The sequence below is a fragment of the Leptosomus discolor genome, chromosome 1 (assembly GCF_034619465.1).
Source record: "Leptosomus discolor isolate bLepDis1 chromosome 1, bLepDis1.hap2, whole genome shotgun sequence".
Lineage (NCBI taxonomy): Eukaryota > Metazoa > Chordata > Aves > Leptosomiformes > Leptosomidae > Leptosomus > Leptosomus discolor.
In genome coordinates, this window is record NC_141391.1 from 204016661 (window position 1) to 204032975 (window position 16315).

Here is a 16315-nt window from a genome sequence, read left to right on the forward strand (position 1 = left end):
GGCTCTCTAGTCAGACCAAACAGTATTATATATTGTGGTACCTCCTCTCTGAGTTTTCTAGCTTTATCTTTCTCTTCCTGTCCAACTCCTAAGCTGAACTAACCATAACTAGGGATTCAATTTTCTGCCTAGTTGAAATCTCAGTGATCCAATTACTTAAGAGCGGTGATTACTGCCAGTTCCCTTCACTCTCATAATACCTTGACCGCAGCTGCTTTTAGAACTTCATCCTTATGGATCTTTTGCCTTGCCATTTAGGGAGGCAGTTCTGCCTCGAAATTTAATGACTATCCCCCATTATCTTTCCGTTACTCTGCCTTTGAACTCCAGTCCCACGTGAAGGTAAGCCAGACAAGCCTCATGCTCATACTGGAGTCTTTGATATGACCCAGATCATCTTCTGCACCAGGCTAAAGTTATAGACAACACAAAGTTTCAGTCATAACGCTGTCAAAACTGATGCATGCTATGCACAGCACCAGTGAGGAGTGACCATTTTCAACAGGTCATTACTAGGCCAAATTTGAATAGGGCCTGGTATCACGGGCAACGAGGCATCATCGGCAGGAAAAAAACAATTGCCAAGAGTTGTCCATCATGACAATCAAACAACTTAGTGAGAATCAGACTTAAGGAAATCTAATTTTCCTGGATTTGTGTCATGAGGTTAATTGGTTCTGGCGTCTAACCCGGCACAGGCCTCGGGGCGAGCTAAAGCTGATCTCGCCCCGCTGCTGCCAAGGAGGCAGATGGCCGCATCCACCCCCGCCCCCCGTTTCTCTCCTTCTCCTCGCAGCTCCCAGGGCCCCGCGGCAACAGGCCGGCTCGCTTCGCCACTCTGACCGCAAACCAAGGCGCCTGGGGAGGGAAGCGGCGTTTCCGAAACTCGTTCCCAGTCGGTACGACGACGTGACAAAGCCCACCAAGCGGCAGCCCCCTAACAGACGCGGACCTGTGGAAGGGGCAGCGGCTGCTCAGGGGCCAAAGCCGCCCCCTCTGCCAGCTCTACAGCCGGGCCGGGCCGGGCCGGGCGATGAGGGGCGCCTCCGCGCCTCAGGTGCGCTCTCGCTGAGCGCGCGCCGCCACCTGCTGCCGCCCCGCCCCTGCCTTTCCGGCCGCGGCCCCGCCGCCAGGGCTGCGCCTGCGCAGTTGGCAGCGGCGGCGCGGGGCGGGCGGCGCGGGGGTTGGGGGTGCCGCTGCTGCCGGCCGGTGCCCGGCGCGCGGTCGCGTCTGGCGGCGGGGCCGGGGCCGGGGCCGGGCGAGCCGGGGAGCGGCGGGCCCGGGAGCGGCGGGCCCGGGGAGGAGCTGTGCGGCGCGGGGCGATGAACTCGCGCAAAGGTACCGTGCTGCGCCGGGCGGCGGGGCGGGAGCGGGGGGGCTGCGCGGCCGCCGCTCACACCGGCTCCCGGCTATTCTCTTCTCCCCGGCAGTGCTGGTCCTGCAGGCCCGCAGGCGGCGGCCCAAGCAGTCCGCGGCGGCCGGCAGGAGGGACAAGCACCCGCCACCCCACAAAAAGTGAGTACGGGAACCCCCGACCCGCCGGGACCGAGCCCTCCCCCCCGGGACAGCTTCATTGTCCTTCTCTCACGGTTTCCCCCCGCCGCCCCGTAACGTCTGTCAGGGCAGTCCCGCGGCCCGGCGCCACTGCTCGTTTTCGCGGGGGAGCTCCCCCGCTCCTGCCGCCGGCGGGACAGGCGGGAGCTCCCCCGGCAGAGCACACCCCCCTCGCTGTCACCGGGCCGGGCCCTCCCCCGGGAGGTGTCGCCAGGTCTCCCCGAGGACTGTCCCCAGCCCTGGCCCCGGGCTCAGCCTCCCTGGGGCAGGGCCTCCCCCCGCCGCAGGGGCCGGCCTGCCCTGGGGATCGCTGCGGCTCGTCCCTGAGAAACCCCTATTTGCCGAGGATCTGCGCAGGCTGGGTCTTTACAGCCCTCGTGCCCCTGTTGAATCGCCTTCCAATTCTCTCGTCTTCGTGGTCTTCTTTCTCTCCCGGTGCTTTCTGTTCTGAGGTTTCTTGCTGGCGGCATTGTCCCATCCGTAGGCAGTCCTTTTCTCATCCTGCTGACAGCCTGATAGACGCATCCTGCTCTCTGCCTCCTGCTCGGTACTGTCAGATTATGTCCCATTCCCACATGTGTCTAATTTCCAGCAATGCAAATACCAGTATCTTTTTTTACTTTTGTTGTTTAAATCTCTGTTGGCCTTGCAGAAAGGGACAGAAGTCATGGTCTGTTTTTTTTCCCCCTGTCTTCTGCTAAACTTTCATGTTCTTGACACTGTCCAGTTCATCTTTTCTTGTTCTCATGTTACCTGTTTTCACTGAACCATGTAGGAACATTCTCCTAGATCTCTATAAGTGATCCCACTTAAACTACTCTTTCCTAGGATAATGTGGCTTTGGACTCTTCTGTATTTTATTTTTTTCCCCTCCTCACAGGATTATGTGCTTCTCTCACTAACTTTTGCTGTATTTTGTTCAGTGAGTCTTTATCGGTGACTCATTAAGTCAACAATAGGCTCTATTTTTGTTGCTTGGGAGTGCAGTCCACCTGCTTTATTCTGACAGAGAAACATACATCCTGATGTTCCTCATCCCCCTGTCCTAGTTGGCCAGTCTTTAGAACTGGGAAGCAGGGTATGGTGGATGGATAGATATGTATGTCCTGGGGTTGCTATGTGCTCTGGCAAATGATTCAAGGGGCAAGGGCTTTTTCTTTCTGATTTCTGTAGAAAGAAATAATAATACATCCCTGACCCTGGAGGGATTTTGGTTTTAGTTATGATGAGTGGGCTTTTTTTCCCCTTTGAGGTGGGTAAAAATAATGTAGGATGAAATGCTGATGTAGTGGTCGTCAGGCTTTGACAGCTAACTTTTGTTCACATCCTGTTCTGCTACCGCTGTTTTCTCCAGTGTTGTATGAAAGCTGCATTCAATTGTGTGGATTTGGAGTTACTGCAGTAGAAACAAATTTTATGCGCAAGATACGCGCTCTGATTGGGTTGATTCCCTTGTTTCCAAAAACCTTTTGGAAAGTCAGTTTGTAACATTACATGGATTTGGTTTTCCACTTTGGAAACAGAAATGCGTTAAATTTATTGTAACTCTAGGTTCAGAATTATTTTTATAGCTTTCAGTTAAGTCTTAACCACAAGGTTATTAATAAACTTCTGTTCTACTTGAGTGATACAGCGTTTAATACACTTCTTAGTGGAGCTACCTTGGGATGTCTTGCTGAATGAGTTTGTCAAAAGTTCGCTTTCACAGGCACTTAGTAACCACGGAACTGGTACTCTTTTCGTGTTTGCTGAAGAAACTGGCTACTGTTAAGTCAGGGTGCACAGTCAGTAGCTGGCCGTTTGCCTTCCTGAGTTGGCATTTCCAGATGCAATGTCCCAATCTGTTCATTTGCCTCAGGAAACAGTGGTTTTGCTGTGGTAGACAACAGAGCCATCGTTTCTTTTCTGCTATGTATGTTTTCTTCTCTCTTCGAACCACTTCTGTGCTGTGGAGACCTCCTACTCTGTTTTATGCTTCTTTATGAAAGGGAAACTCCTTTCAAGTTTTTAAGTGTCCTTGCATATGGCTAAATAGTTTAGGCTCCCAAAGTAAAGCCAGCATCAGACAGTATTTCAGAAGACAATCTCAACAAAGTATCTCTTTTCTCCTGTTCCTAGCCTTCCTTTAAATTCAATGGCTACAGCATATACTAGTGTGTTAGAGCTATGCAGTATCTGTGATGCGTACCAAATGCACAGTAGCTGCAAATGAAAACGTTGATTTGAGGGGTGGAAATTCTGTATCGTAAGGTCTCTGTAGTGAACTTGTTCACTACATGAAGATTGTGACTTGGTTTTGAATCCAAAGCTCGTTTTTTTTTAAACTGGTTCTTGGGAAGACTCTTCTCTGCCAGGTCGTAGCTTTATGGAGCAACTTCCATTGTTGCTGGTAACAATGTGCTTCAGAGGAACTGCAGGATTCCTCTTCTAGAATTGGCTAGGAGAGTTATATCGCATTGTAGCTTACTTGCAGGCCTTTGTTTGAAGCGTATTAAGATGATGACACAAGAAGAAGAAAAAATTACAGTGCTTTTTAATGCTCAATAGCTTTTTGTCTGTTGTGACCTTAATTGCCATAGAGCACTGTGAGATCAGTCCTGTAACTGCTCAGTGTTGACCCCTTAAGTCAATGATGAGAGTTGGTGGAGGTGAATCCATACTTATTATGTAATAGGGTGAAAAAAAAAGAAAGCAAGTAGAAGTGGCTTATGTTCTGAAGAGAAAGCACTTTGTCTTGAATCAAGACTATATCTAAAATTGCATGTAATAAAAAAATCTGCTTGGTATGGCCTTACTTTGAATTCAATCATCCAGGCTACTAGAAAAGAATAGTATCTTGCACTTTTAAGATAACAGTTGGCATGTGATTTTGGACTTGCACGCAGTGTGTACGACCTGCTTATGTATTTTTTGAATTGTACAAAAATCAAAATGGTTAATTCAGGTCCTCTGTGAATTATTTCTCCTTAAAATGGAGATCTGCATTGAGAGAGGTCTGTGAAATAGTGTTTTCCACAGATGCCTAAGTCTGTGTTCAGGGACAGACTTGCTTACAGATGGACAAGCCTCTTCACTGTTGTTTACCAAGCAGTAACAGAACCCAGTGATGTAAGAGATGGCCTCAGGCTTGTCTACCTTTTGCATTCAGCAGAATGGTGGGCTGCACTTTATATTCAGGCTAGTACTGGCTTCAACTGGAACAAAATTCTATCTTGGATATTTGTATTTTGCTTGACTTTATTTCTAAGTGAATATGACAAAACCCAAGTGAATACCCAATCAGAGAGTTGTCGTTAACACATTTACTATAAATTTTTATCCAAAGTTAAAGAATAGAGTTTATATGTTAAAAGATCCAGATGATGATGTGTGGATGTATGGAGAGAGGATTAAGTGTGTTGAATACTTCAATACAAATGTGTAAATCCAGATAGCAAGATTGACTTCTCAAAATTTGGTTTTCTTGTAGAGCAGGGTTTTTGGTTTTGTCTTTAAGCAATACTTTGTAACAGGTGATAAGAGCCCATGTGATACTGCTTTGTAGTGGTGAAGAGTATGTATGTTAGATAACAAAGGAAGTGCTGCATTTCCGTGCTGTGCACTTCCAGGTGACTAACTTCTTGGACCTGCAGGTATTGTACAGCTGTCAAGGTTTTGATATATAACATTACAATGGAATCTTAAATGTCTGAAAACCATTCACTGCTTTTATTTGTCAGTGTTTCTCTACCACAGTGTTTTTCAGCCTCTTTGAGTAACTCTTTGAGGAGAATAAAAATACCCATCTTGCGCAGTGTTACAGTGGCTTTCATTAGCTTCATTTGTTTTTTACTCGCAGAAGTTTTGCAAACCCTCCCCAAGGTTTTTCATTAGCTTTTTTTGCAAAGGTGAGAGGGTGAGGGTGGAACTGTGTGTGTGTGAAATATGTCAAATGGGCTTTTTTTGACCACCAGTGGTCTGAGGCTACAATATGTGAATATCCTGGAGCGGATATATGTCCTACGGTGGATCAGCTTAGAAAGCTGAGCTTCCACTCAGTGTTGTTTTGGATATTTACTCGGAATGGGATGTTGATGGGAATTACTACTCTTGCCTTCTTTATTAATAGCCTTTTGTCTTCTTGCTAAGAATATTTTAATTGGAACTTTATCTTCCTGTTTCTGTCAAATTTTAATATTTTATTAAGCTACCTGTATTTCAGGGCTGTAACTTTCTATTTTGGTTACTTGCTTGCTTAGTGTATGTAAGTTTCAAGTGCTTAACATTGTGCCCTCTTCAAGAGTACAATATACACAAAGGTTCAGCTGAAAGAAACAAAGTTGGTTTTAGTTGTCTAGATATAATACTAATAAGTCTTTTGTAAACAATTGCATGTATTGAGATTACAGAAATTTAATTTAAAGAAGGTGTTGTGACATGTATGACCTTGAATGCCTGAGTCAGTCCAATGCTTGCCTTTGTAGTCTGATAATGAAACACATACCAAATACTTTTGGTGGGATTCAATGGAATCTAAATTTCAGTGTAAAGGAGCACATGTATTACAACTGTGTTCATCTTTCAGTTTTGAACTCTATGTCATGTAGTAAGAAAACATCCTGCAACTCTAATATACTTAATTTCTGAACTGGAAATGGCTCTGAAATTTCTGATATTCTATGGAGGTCTACTTGCAGATTTCTATAATGAAAGTAGTTATTGTCGTGTAAGCGTCTGGACATCTGTTATCAGAGAATTATCCAATCATACAAATTTGCCAAGATTCATGCCTTTTTCATAGAACAGAATCATAGAATAGCCGAGGTTGGAAGTGACCTCAAAAGATAATCTGGTCCAACCTTTTGTGGGAAAGGGAGCCTAGATGAGATGGTTTAGCACCTTGTCCAGACAATTCTTGAAAACCTCTAGTGTGGGGACTCCATGCGAGTGGAGTTCCATATGGGGATGTTGTTCCAGTGATTGATTTTTCTCACTGTAAAAAATTTCTTTCTTGTATCAACGTGAAACCTCTCCCAGTACAACTTGTGCCCTTTACCCCTTATCCTTTCTGTGTATCTTGTTTTTGTAGCCACCTTTTAAGTACTGGAATACTGTGATGAGGTCCCCCCTGAGCCTTCTCCAGGGAGAAGTGGCCTAACTCTTTCAGCATTTCCTCAAAGTGTTATCCAGCCCTTTGATCATCTTCATGGCCCTCCTTTGGACCCTCTTCAGTCTGTCCACGTGTTTTTTTGAATTGTGGGGACCAGAACTGGACACAGTACCCCAGGTGTGACCTGAGAAGTGACGAATAGAATAGAATGTTTACATCTCGATCTCTGCTAGTAATGCCCCTGCGTATGCAGGCCAGGATTGGACTTGCCTTCATTGCTGCGGTGTAGTGCTGACTCATGTTTGGCTTTGTTGTCCACCAGGACCCCCAGGTCTGTGTCAGCAAGGCTGGTCCCCAGCCACGCACATCCTAGCCTGTACTGGGATCCTTGGTTATGTCAGGTTTTGCAGAGGCAATGAATAGAGATGTCATCCTGGGACCTTAATTTCAATTGTAATAGTTTTATTTGATGAAATAACATTAGTTTTAGCATAGCGGTTGTTTTATTGAGGAAAATACCCTGGCTGGGCACAGTTATGTTAAACAAGAATGCCTTAGTGGAGGAGGGAAAATGACCACATTGCGTGTTTCAGATCATGGTGAGATGAGCTGTTGGGGTGTAATGTTCATGATGACCAGGCCGCTTGTCTACAGTGCGTCTTTATTTTTTTAACTCTCTTGTGTACTGTAATTACAGACTAGGATGGTAATAAATTTTGTGGACAAAGCTTGAACATGGATTTTGAAATGTAAACATCTCTCTCTTCCTTTTGTCCTCGAGATAATGACAGATTGTAGCAGATGTCAACTTTTTTAACTACAATTTGAAGATGTATATGGCAGTCTTTACTGAATAAATAAGGTCAGCTTGTATAACAAATGTAATTTGATTTGATAAAGACTGGACGAAATAAAGTTGTCCAAAACTAAAAAACAAACAAACAAACAAAAAAAACCCAACTTCACCGAATTCTCACACATGAAGGAAAGAATTTCTTTGTTACTTGGCTTCTTGATGGTGTCCTAAATATGCTTTGTGACCATTTTGATGATTTAGTGTCTCTGGAAAAAAGATTGGAAGACATGCACACATGGCACACTTTTGATGGCCATAGATTAGATATGGGGCAAAAGTAAAACCTAGAGAGAAGCGTGTTCTTCTCATGGCTATGCTAAATATTCAACTTTTTGATTGCTGCCTTACAGCATGAATCTTCTCAGATAAAGTTTGTGGTCAATCTCAGGCATTTTCTAGAGCAGTAGAAGTTGTAGAAATAAATGTGTCTAGCTAAGCTAGGTATTACATAAAAGAAATAGAAATGTGGGTTGAGAACATTGTATCAGTACATTGTATCAGATTAAACGCTCTCTGTTTCCTCTTTCAGAGGAGAACTACTGGTCCTATTGAGGAACAGACGCAAGACATTTGCTTTATTAATTTACTGTTAAGAGACAAGGAGTTTGTATTTAAAATCTGATATTTGTTTGGCATTCTGTTCATGTTTTTCAAGATTGCAGTCTTTAAGGATTGTCATCGTTTCGCTGAAAAAGCTAGTGGCAAAGATGAACTACTTCTGCATTCACTAGTGAACTGTAGGGCGGTGGTGGAAACAGCATGTGCTTCTTGTAAGCATACCTGTACTTCTGGTGGATTCACTGATTGCTGATCTGTTTGTCTTCCTAATGCCTGTAATAAAAGAGTAAATCTATACCTCTACTGAAAACAGTTCTCATCTGGTCTCTCTCTGTGATTGCATAAGACAATGAGCTTTGGATAGTAAGTCTATCTAGCTTCCTTTTCCTGTCTTCTCGTGTGAAAATGCTACTAGATTTGCTACTATGCAGACAAACATACATACACACAGACACATTTATACGTAATGTATATAGAAGTTAAAAATTATGTTAATCCTTCTTTGAAGGAAGCATGGGTTTAGGTGTGGGTGAGGAAGACTAGAAAGTTAGTGTCCAGGAAATTATGAAAGTATTTCAATGCTTCCTCAAGCGTGTTATGCTTAGACAAAATAATAATTTTGTATTGTGACAACAAAGATGTTTTTCTTAAAAGCAGCATCTATTAGGCAGTTGCTATGCCCATGGGTATTCACTGAATGGTTTCTGTTCACTGATCGAAGGCCACAGGTATACCTCTTGGGCTTCCTGTATGAGAATGACCATGAACTCTCATGGTCTGAGGTGGACTTGCATCTGCCCCTCAGTTGTAACGTGTGCAAGGTTGTTGGTTGGTTGTTTTCTTCTTTTTTCCTTTTTTTTTTCCTTCCTTCCCTTGGGATGATTTACTGAAGAATGTCAGAGAAGCTAATGTTAATTTTCTTAAATGCTTTTTAAGAGGAGGACTAGGAAATGCTGAGCAGGATAGTACCCAAAGTTATGCCAGTATCAAATGAAAGCAAGTGAGCTGACCTCAGTTCTCTGCAGAAGAAAACGGATATGACTATTAAAAATGAAAACATAACTATATAGCAGTTGTCTTCGTAATTGTTCCCTTTTCTTACTGATTACTCCTGTGGTAATTCTTCCCAACTTCCCTTTGTAATCTAGCCTGTATTTTAATAATCAATGACTAATTCTGTTCTGATTGCCTATGGGGACTTTGGGAATGGGCTCATTTTGCTAGGCTGCTTTTAAAAGAAAAAAAAAATTTAAAAAATCTTTTATTAATATTTGAAGGATATTGATATCTTTAAAATGCTGTTGGTCTCAGCCTTCATATGTTTGAAGTGATAACCCTTGCTTTCTGCTTTTTTTTTTAATAAGACCCTTACCCTTGTTTTCTCGTTTTTCACATTTAATCTGTTAACAATTATAGCACATTGTAAGAGGGATGGTTCTATTTAAAGTTGGCAGAGCTTTGGTAGTAGTCTTCCTCCTGTGCCCCCCTTTTCTACCCCAGTAATATGCCTTTTAGGGTGAGCTCTGCTTTTGGGAACTATTGCGTTTGAATGGATCTCTGACAAAGTGCAGAATGTATATGGAGAAATGGCTGGGAAGATAAGCAAAGTGTAATAAGCACATGTTACAGAGCAGAACTGCAGCAGTTTGTATCTTTTTGAGCCTAAAATAACCACAGAAAAAGTTTTTGTATTTAACAGAAGACATTATGAACATGGTTTTTGGCTCAAAAAGGTGGTCTACTAAGTTTCAGAGTGAACCTCTGTAAAGGTAGTAACTTTTTTTTCTGTTTTGTGTCCTGTTTTTAATTTAGCCCACACATGTGGAAATCCTGATTAAAACAGTGCACATGTCTAAATACCACATATTCTGGTTTTGTCCAGCAAAGTAGCTGGCAGACTTTTGACTTTTATATCAAGTCACTGCATAATGAAGTAATGTTCTGCTGGAGATTCTCTTTGAGTGTTAATGCTAAAGGAATCTTATCTTGAACTTGGTTAAAGGCAAACCACAGAATAGACTCTGGTGAAATAATGCCTCTTGACAGTATTGGTGCCTTACTGTTTTTTCCTCAACTGAAGTTAGTCGATTAAAAGTCAATAATTTGAATGTAGGAGACTAAAAGAATCAAGGGCTTCCGTTGCCTTGAGCTATTGTCAATGCTTAGTTTGCAATTTTCTAAAATGGAATGGAGATTTCCATAGTTAGAGGTCAATTGTATTTTCCTATCCCTGAGGAAAAAATTTAATATCGCTGTTTTTCTTGTTGCAGCGATAAAGGTCAGAACTGTCTAGGTACAATATCTGTGCCTTAAATTATAATATTAAAATCAATTGCTTACTAATTTTCAAACTGTACTAAAATTATTCCGTTCTTGTGTTCATGGTTATGAAGAAAATTCTGTCTTGGGACATCTCTTTTGTTTGCATTGATCTGTTTCTTCTAGTCTCCCCTCTTACCCCAGTAATTTCTTTGTTTAATAGTTGTGATGGTCTCCCACTCACTACCCTCATGCTGTTGCTGGCCTATATGTGATGTTATCCCTTCTTCATAGACTGAGACATGTATGTTTGTATAAAATCACTACAGAAGAGGTTCTTAGGTAGTTACATGGAGCCTGGAGATGGGTATGATGGAAATGCTGTTTCTTGCAGGATGCTTGAAGGGTTGCTGGAAGGGGAGCAAATGCATGATTGAGCTGTATCTCCAAGAGAGAAGGTACGGTCAGTAGAGCAGGGTGACTACTCCCACTTCCAGAGTGCTTAGGAGGTAAACAACTCCAAATTCCTTGCCAGGACCTTTGGGAGGTTGGGCTTTGGTTGGGGTTTGTCCTGCTGAGCGGTGGTCAGTTACGTGGGCTGGGCCGGCTCTGTTGCGCTGTGTGGGACTGCAGAAGTACGTTAAGGCAGCTGGTTTTATGCCTTTCTCTTGCCAGAGTCCGAGTACCTAGTGGTCACTTAGCACCTTTGGCAAGGGACAGTTGGACAGTTTGAGATCATGTGTACTGTAGAAAGAAAACAGTGTAACACTGAATTCTAAGGAAAAAAAAAAGTATAAGTTATTAAAATCCAAGTAGAAAGTAATTAAAAGAATGACAGTTAAGTGCAGCTAAGGCTGTAGTTAAGTGAGGTACATAGCAAGACAATTTTATTTGAGTTTTTTCATGGCTATTTTAATGTTTGAAAGCTAATTATAAAATATTTCAAAGTTGTGCTTCTATATAAATTGTGGTTTGTATTTGTGATCACGTTACATGGTTCACATCTTAACATCTCAAAAAAGTTTATGTAGAACTAGAAATTGCTCAAAGAAGGTGGTAGTAAAGGTGATTGAGGATATTGGGCAGCTTCATTTATGACTAGTGCTTTTCAGATGTGTAAAGGTGGTTAAGGAGCATTTTGACATGCCTGAAAAATCGTTACTGGTATAGAAAGGGAAGAACAAATAACTCTCCTTTTCTCATTACAAAACAATGGTATCCAAAGCGTGACTTTAATGCAATCTTTTTGTACAGTACAATCTTTTTGTACAGTACAAATGGCAGAATGTGGCTTTGCAATATGTTGTAGAGGTCAAATTTTAGATGGGTTTAAGAAGGATAAGACTGGACACTAGAACCATGAGTAGTTTTTAAATGCATTACTGATGGTACAATTTGATTTTTCCAAGCCAGTGTTTGCTAAATCCCTGTCATGTAAGTTTGTCCTAATATAGATTGATCCACTTGTATACTCATCTCTAAACATATGTTTTTGACACATAGTGGTATAATACTGGCCTAGGTGTGTATTTGATCTAAATTAGCGTGGCAGCCCTTAGATTTTTAAGGCCACCTCAGTAGATCACTTGCAACATCTGATAGTATGCATAAGCCCGACAGTATCTGTGAGTCTAGATCTAAACGGGGCTTGAGTGATCTAATGTGTGGCACTCCTGTACCTGGCTCAGGAAGGAGCTGTGAAACCAGAGTTGGCTAATACATCTGAGTCTACAGTGAAGCGGTAGGGGTGTTTGAGAAGAGCTTTCGTAAACCCAAGAACAGTGAGGTAATGATGAAGGGGTGGGGAGGTGTGCCAAGCAGTGCGAAATACTGAAGGAATGGGCGTGCCTGAAATTCTATGTTTTGTGTAGACTTTGATGCCATCTGCAGGTCTGAGTTTGACTCCAAAATAAGCCTGGGATTTAAAGTCGTGAATTTAAGAATTTGGGTTATTTCCTCTGTTGCTGTGAACACCTAGCTTTGTTTTAGTTTCAGTTCTTGTGCTTATGTAGTAGCTCAATAATTCACTCATCTGTGAAATAAGTTAGATGCCTGAGGGATTTCAAGCTTATTATTTCCACCTGCCACGTGCAAGTATCAGTCACAGAATTATAGGCTGTGCTAGGCTTTGTTATGTGAGGGACAGCCAGTAGCTTTACATCACTCTTGTGGAGTAATCAAGAGTAACAGGCTGATGGAGTTGGAAGACAAGTGATTAAAAACTTTGCTGTCAGGTTTCACTAATACACAGGTATCAGCATGCTGGTTATAGCATCTAAGTTACAAAACAAACACGTGGTGATTTGGTCAGAATGAGGCTGTTTGGGTGATTAAATGATTCTTCTTTTTAGCATAGCAGTCACAGTTCAGCAGTTTTATGAAAGAGGGTGCCCTGAGGAGATCAAAGGCTTAAACTTTCTTTCAGTTTCCCTTTCCTGGTGTCACAAGACACAGTATGACAGATCCCTGTTGCCAGGTGAATGTTTTAAAATTTTAGCAGTGTCAGGGAAAGTTAAAAAAGACCAGGAGCTTCATGATACTATTATAATTTCTAGCTCAAAAGAATAGGAATAATTTTTATGGATAGTAGTATCTGAAAAAAAATTTTACTTTTTTTCCCATTTTTTTAAGGTAGTCTGTTGCTTGGGACAACCTGTTTTGTATGTTAGTAACACAGTGTTCCAGCACATGTCGGTGTCCAAGTCCATGATACTGGTCCTAGACATTTAATCAAATTCTACTCAAATACTATTAGAGCATTGCCTCTGGGTTTTTTTAATGGCAATTACAGATTTTCATATATTTCTTTGTTTCCCAGTAATGTTTGCTATATAGCAACTTACAAGTCTTGGATTGTGTCAACAGTGTTGAAAAGATGACACGCCACAATTTTGGTAGTTGCTTCCAGCCCTGTGCATTGTATAGAGTCTTTGATCAGAGATGAGCAGTCCTGGGTACAGGGAGCTTTGTGACGAGCTGTGTATTGCTGTTGTGATGTATCTGGGCACACTTGCCAGTCAAGGCTCTTGGAGAAGCTGGATGTGAAAATACAATGTCTGAATCTCAAGTTGACTTAAAATGTGATATAGAGCTATAAAGAACTAGGCTGAGGCTACCACTATATTTTAGATCACCAGTTACCTGTTAGATAACTGCTTTGTTATGTCATTAGTATGGCTCAGGTACTTCTAAGTATTGCATTCTCACTGCTAATTGAAGTTGTTTAGTAAATCCAGCATCTAGAAACTAGATTAAAACTCTTTATTCAATAGACAATACCTATTTTTCCCCAGTTGTCTAAAAGAAGTATTGTTGTGAATTGATCACTTGGTCTGAAAATGTTGCAACAAAGCTGGCAAACTTTCTGAATATTCATGGTGCAGAAAATAAAATTATTTCTCTTGTTCTTATTATTGAGAAATAGAATAACTGTATTCTCTAATGTTTATTTCTGAGGCCAGAAAAATCAGTTTTGGATAATGAGAATATTTGTCTTGGGAATAAGATGTTGTTCTTTTAAAGTGATCATTTTGATCTAATTTTGTATTTCCAAAATGACTCTCACTAGCTTGTGTCTCACAGGGTGCCATATCTTGTCCTAATTGTAGCATTACGAAGACTTGAGATAAAGTGTAAATAGACCAAGCTACCTTCTTCTCCACTGGTACCTTCATGGTGATAGCTACTAGTCTTAACCCTTGCCCTGTGCTTTGCCAAGCCGGTGAAAGCACAGTATTTTTAATAGCTGCAATGAAAAGGAACATTAAAGCAAACCACAACTGAATATGTATATTGAAGTGAAAACAGTTACAGATATTTTTTTCTGAGGTTTTTGCCGTTTTCATTATAGTTTTTTGCATGCATCAGTGCCTGGTGTGCAGAATTCATATTATAGATCACTGATGATTAACTGAGAATGTAGCTTGGATAGTAGAATTGGGAAAGATCATGGAACGATTTGGGTTGGAAGGGACCTCAAAGATCATCTAGTTCCAACCCCCCTGCCATGGCAGGGACACCTCCCACTAGACCAGGTTTCTCAAGGCTCCATCCAGCCTGGTTTTCAATGCTGCCAGGGATGGAGCATCCACAACTTCCTTAGGCAACCTGCTCCAGTGTCTCACCACCCTTAGGGTGAAGAACTTCTTCCTTGTATCTAGCCAAAACCTGCCCTTTCCCAGCTTCCAACCATTACCCCTCATCCTATCACTGCAGGCCGTTGTAAAAAGTCCCTCCCCAGCCTTCTTGTAGGCCCTTTTCAGGTACTGGAAGGCCGCTAGAAGATCTTCCCGGAGCCTTCTCTTCTCCAGGCTGAATAAGCCCAAGTCTCTCAGCCTGTTGTTGTAGGAAAGGTGTTCCAACCCTCTGACCATCTTGGTAGCCCTCCTCTGGACTTGGTCCAGCAGCTCCATGCCTTTCTTGTGTTGAGGGCTCCAGAGCTGGATGCAGTATTCCGGGTGGGGTCTCACAAGGGCAGAGTAGAGCGGCAGAATCACCTCCCTTGACCTGCTGGCCACACATCTTTTCATGAAGCCTGGGATACAGTTGGCTTTTTGGGCTGCAAGTGCACACTGTTGGCTCATGTTCATCCTGTCATCCACTAGCACCCCCAAGTCCTTCTCCCCGGGACTGCTCTCGATCCACTCATTGCCCAGCCTGTATCTGTGCTTGGGATTGCCTCGACCCAGATGCAGGACCTTGCACTTGGCCATGTTAAACTTCATGAGGTTGGCCTGGGCCCACCTCTCCAGCTTGTCAAGGTCTCTCTGGATGGCCTCCCTTCCCTCCAGCGTGTCGACCTCACCACACAACTTGGTGTCGTTGGCAAACCTGCTGAAGGTGCACTCAATGCCACTGTACATGTCGCCGACAAAGATGTTAAATAGCACCGGTCCCAGTACTGATCCCTGAGGAACACCACTTGTCACTAGTCTCCACTCAGACATTGACCCATTGATTGCAACTCTTTGAGTGTGACCTTCCAGCCAATTTCTTACCCGCCGAGTGGTCCATCTGTCAAATCCATGTCTTTCCAATTTGGAGACCAGGATGTTGTGTGGGACGATGTTGAAGACTTTGCACAGGTCCTGATAGATGACATCAGTTGCTCTTCCCTTGTCAATTGATGCTGTTACTCCATCATAAAAGGCCACCAGATTTGTCAGGCAGGATTTTCCCTTGGTGAAGTCATGTTGGTTGCCACCAATCACCTCCACATTTTCCACGTGCCATAGCAGAGCCTTCGGGAGGATCTGCTCCATGATCTTGCAAGGCACAGAGGTGAAACTGACAGGCCTGTAGTTGCCTGGGTCTTCCTTTTTTCCCTTTTTGAAAATGGGGGTGATGTTTCTCCTTTTCCAGTCAGTGGGCACCTCACCAGACTGCTATGACTTCTCAAATATGATGGAAAGTGGCCTAGCAACTTGGTCTGCTAGTTCTCTCAGGACCTGTGGGTGGATCTCATCTGGTCTCATGGACTTGTACACCTTCAAGTTCTTTAGATAGTCACAAACCTGCTCTTCACTTACAGCGGGCAGATCGTCCTTCTCCCAGTCACCGCCTTCGGCTTCTGCAACTTGTACAGTGTGGCTACAGCCCTTGCCGGTGAAGACTGAGGCAAAGAAGTCATTGAGAACCTCAGCCTTCTCCATATCCCTCATGACCAGTTCTCCTGTTTCCTTCCGGGGAGGGCCCACAGCTTCCCTAGTCTTGCTTTTATTACTGACATACTTGTAAAAGTTTTTCTTGTAACCCTTGATGTCCCTGGCCGTATTTAATTCTATCTGGGCTTTAGCTTTCCTTACTTAATCCCTGGCTGCTCGGACAACTTCTTTGTATTCTTCCCAGTCTACCTGTCCTTTCTTCCACTTCCTGTAACTTCTCTTTTTGTCTTTAAGTGTGGCCAGGAGTTCCTTGCTTGTCCACGCAGGCCTCATGGCATTCTTGCCTGCCTTCCTCTTTTTTGGAATGCATTGCTTCTGAGCTCAGAAGAGGTGGTC

General features: G+C 43.0%; 1 protein-coding gene across 2 annotated transcripts in view; it reads left to right on the forward strand.

Annotated features, from left to right (window-relative positions):
* The first annotated feature begins 1322 nt into the window (after nt 1–1322).
* Nucleotides 1323–16315, forward strand: part of SRPK2 (SRSF protein kinase 2) — a 151196-nt gene continuing 136203 nt past the window's right edge. For both annotated transcript variants that reach the window (XM_086474216.1, XM_086474225.1), the window contains exons 1-2: nt 1323–1338; nt 1431–1515. In XM_086474216.1, coding sequence (XP_086330342.1) covers nt 1323–1338; nt 1431–1515 — 101 coding nt within the window. The remainder of the gene's footprint in view (nt 1339–1430; nt 1516–16315) is intronic.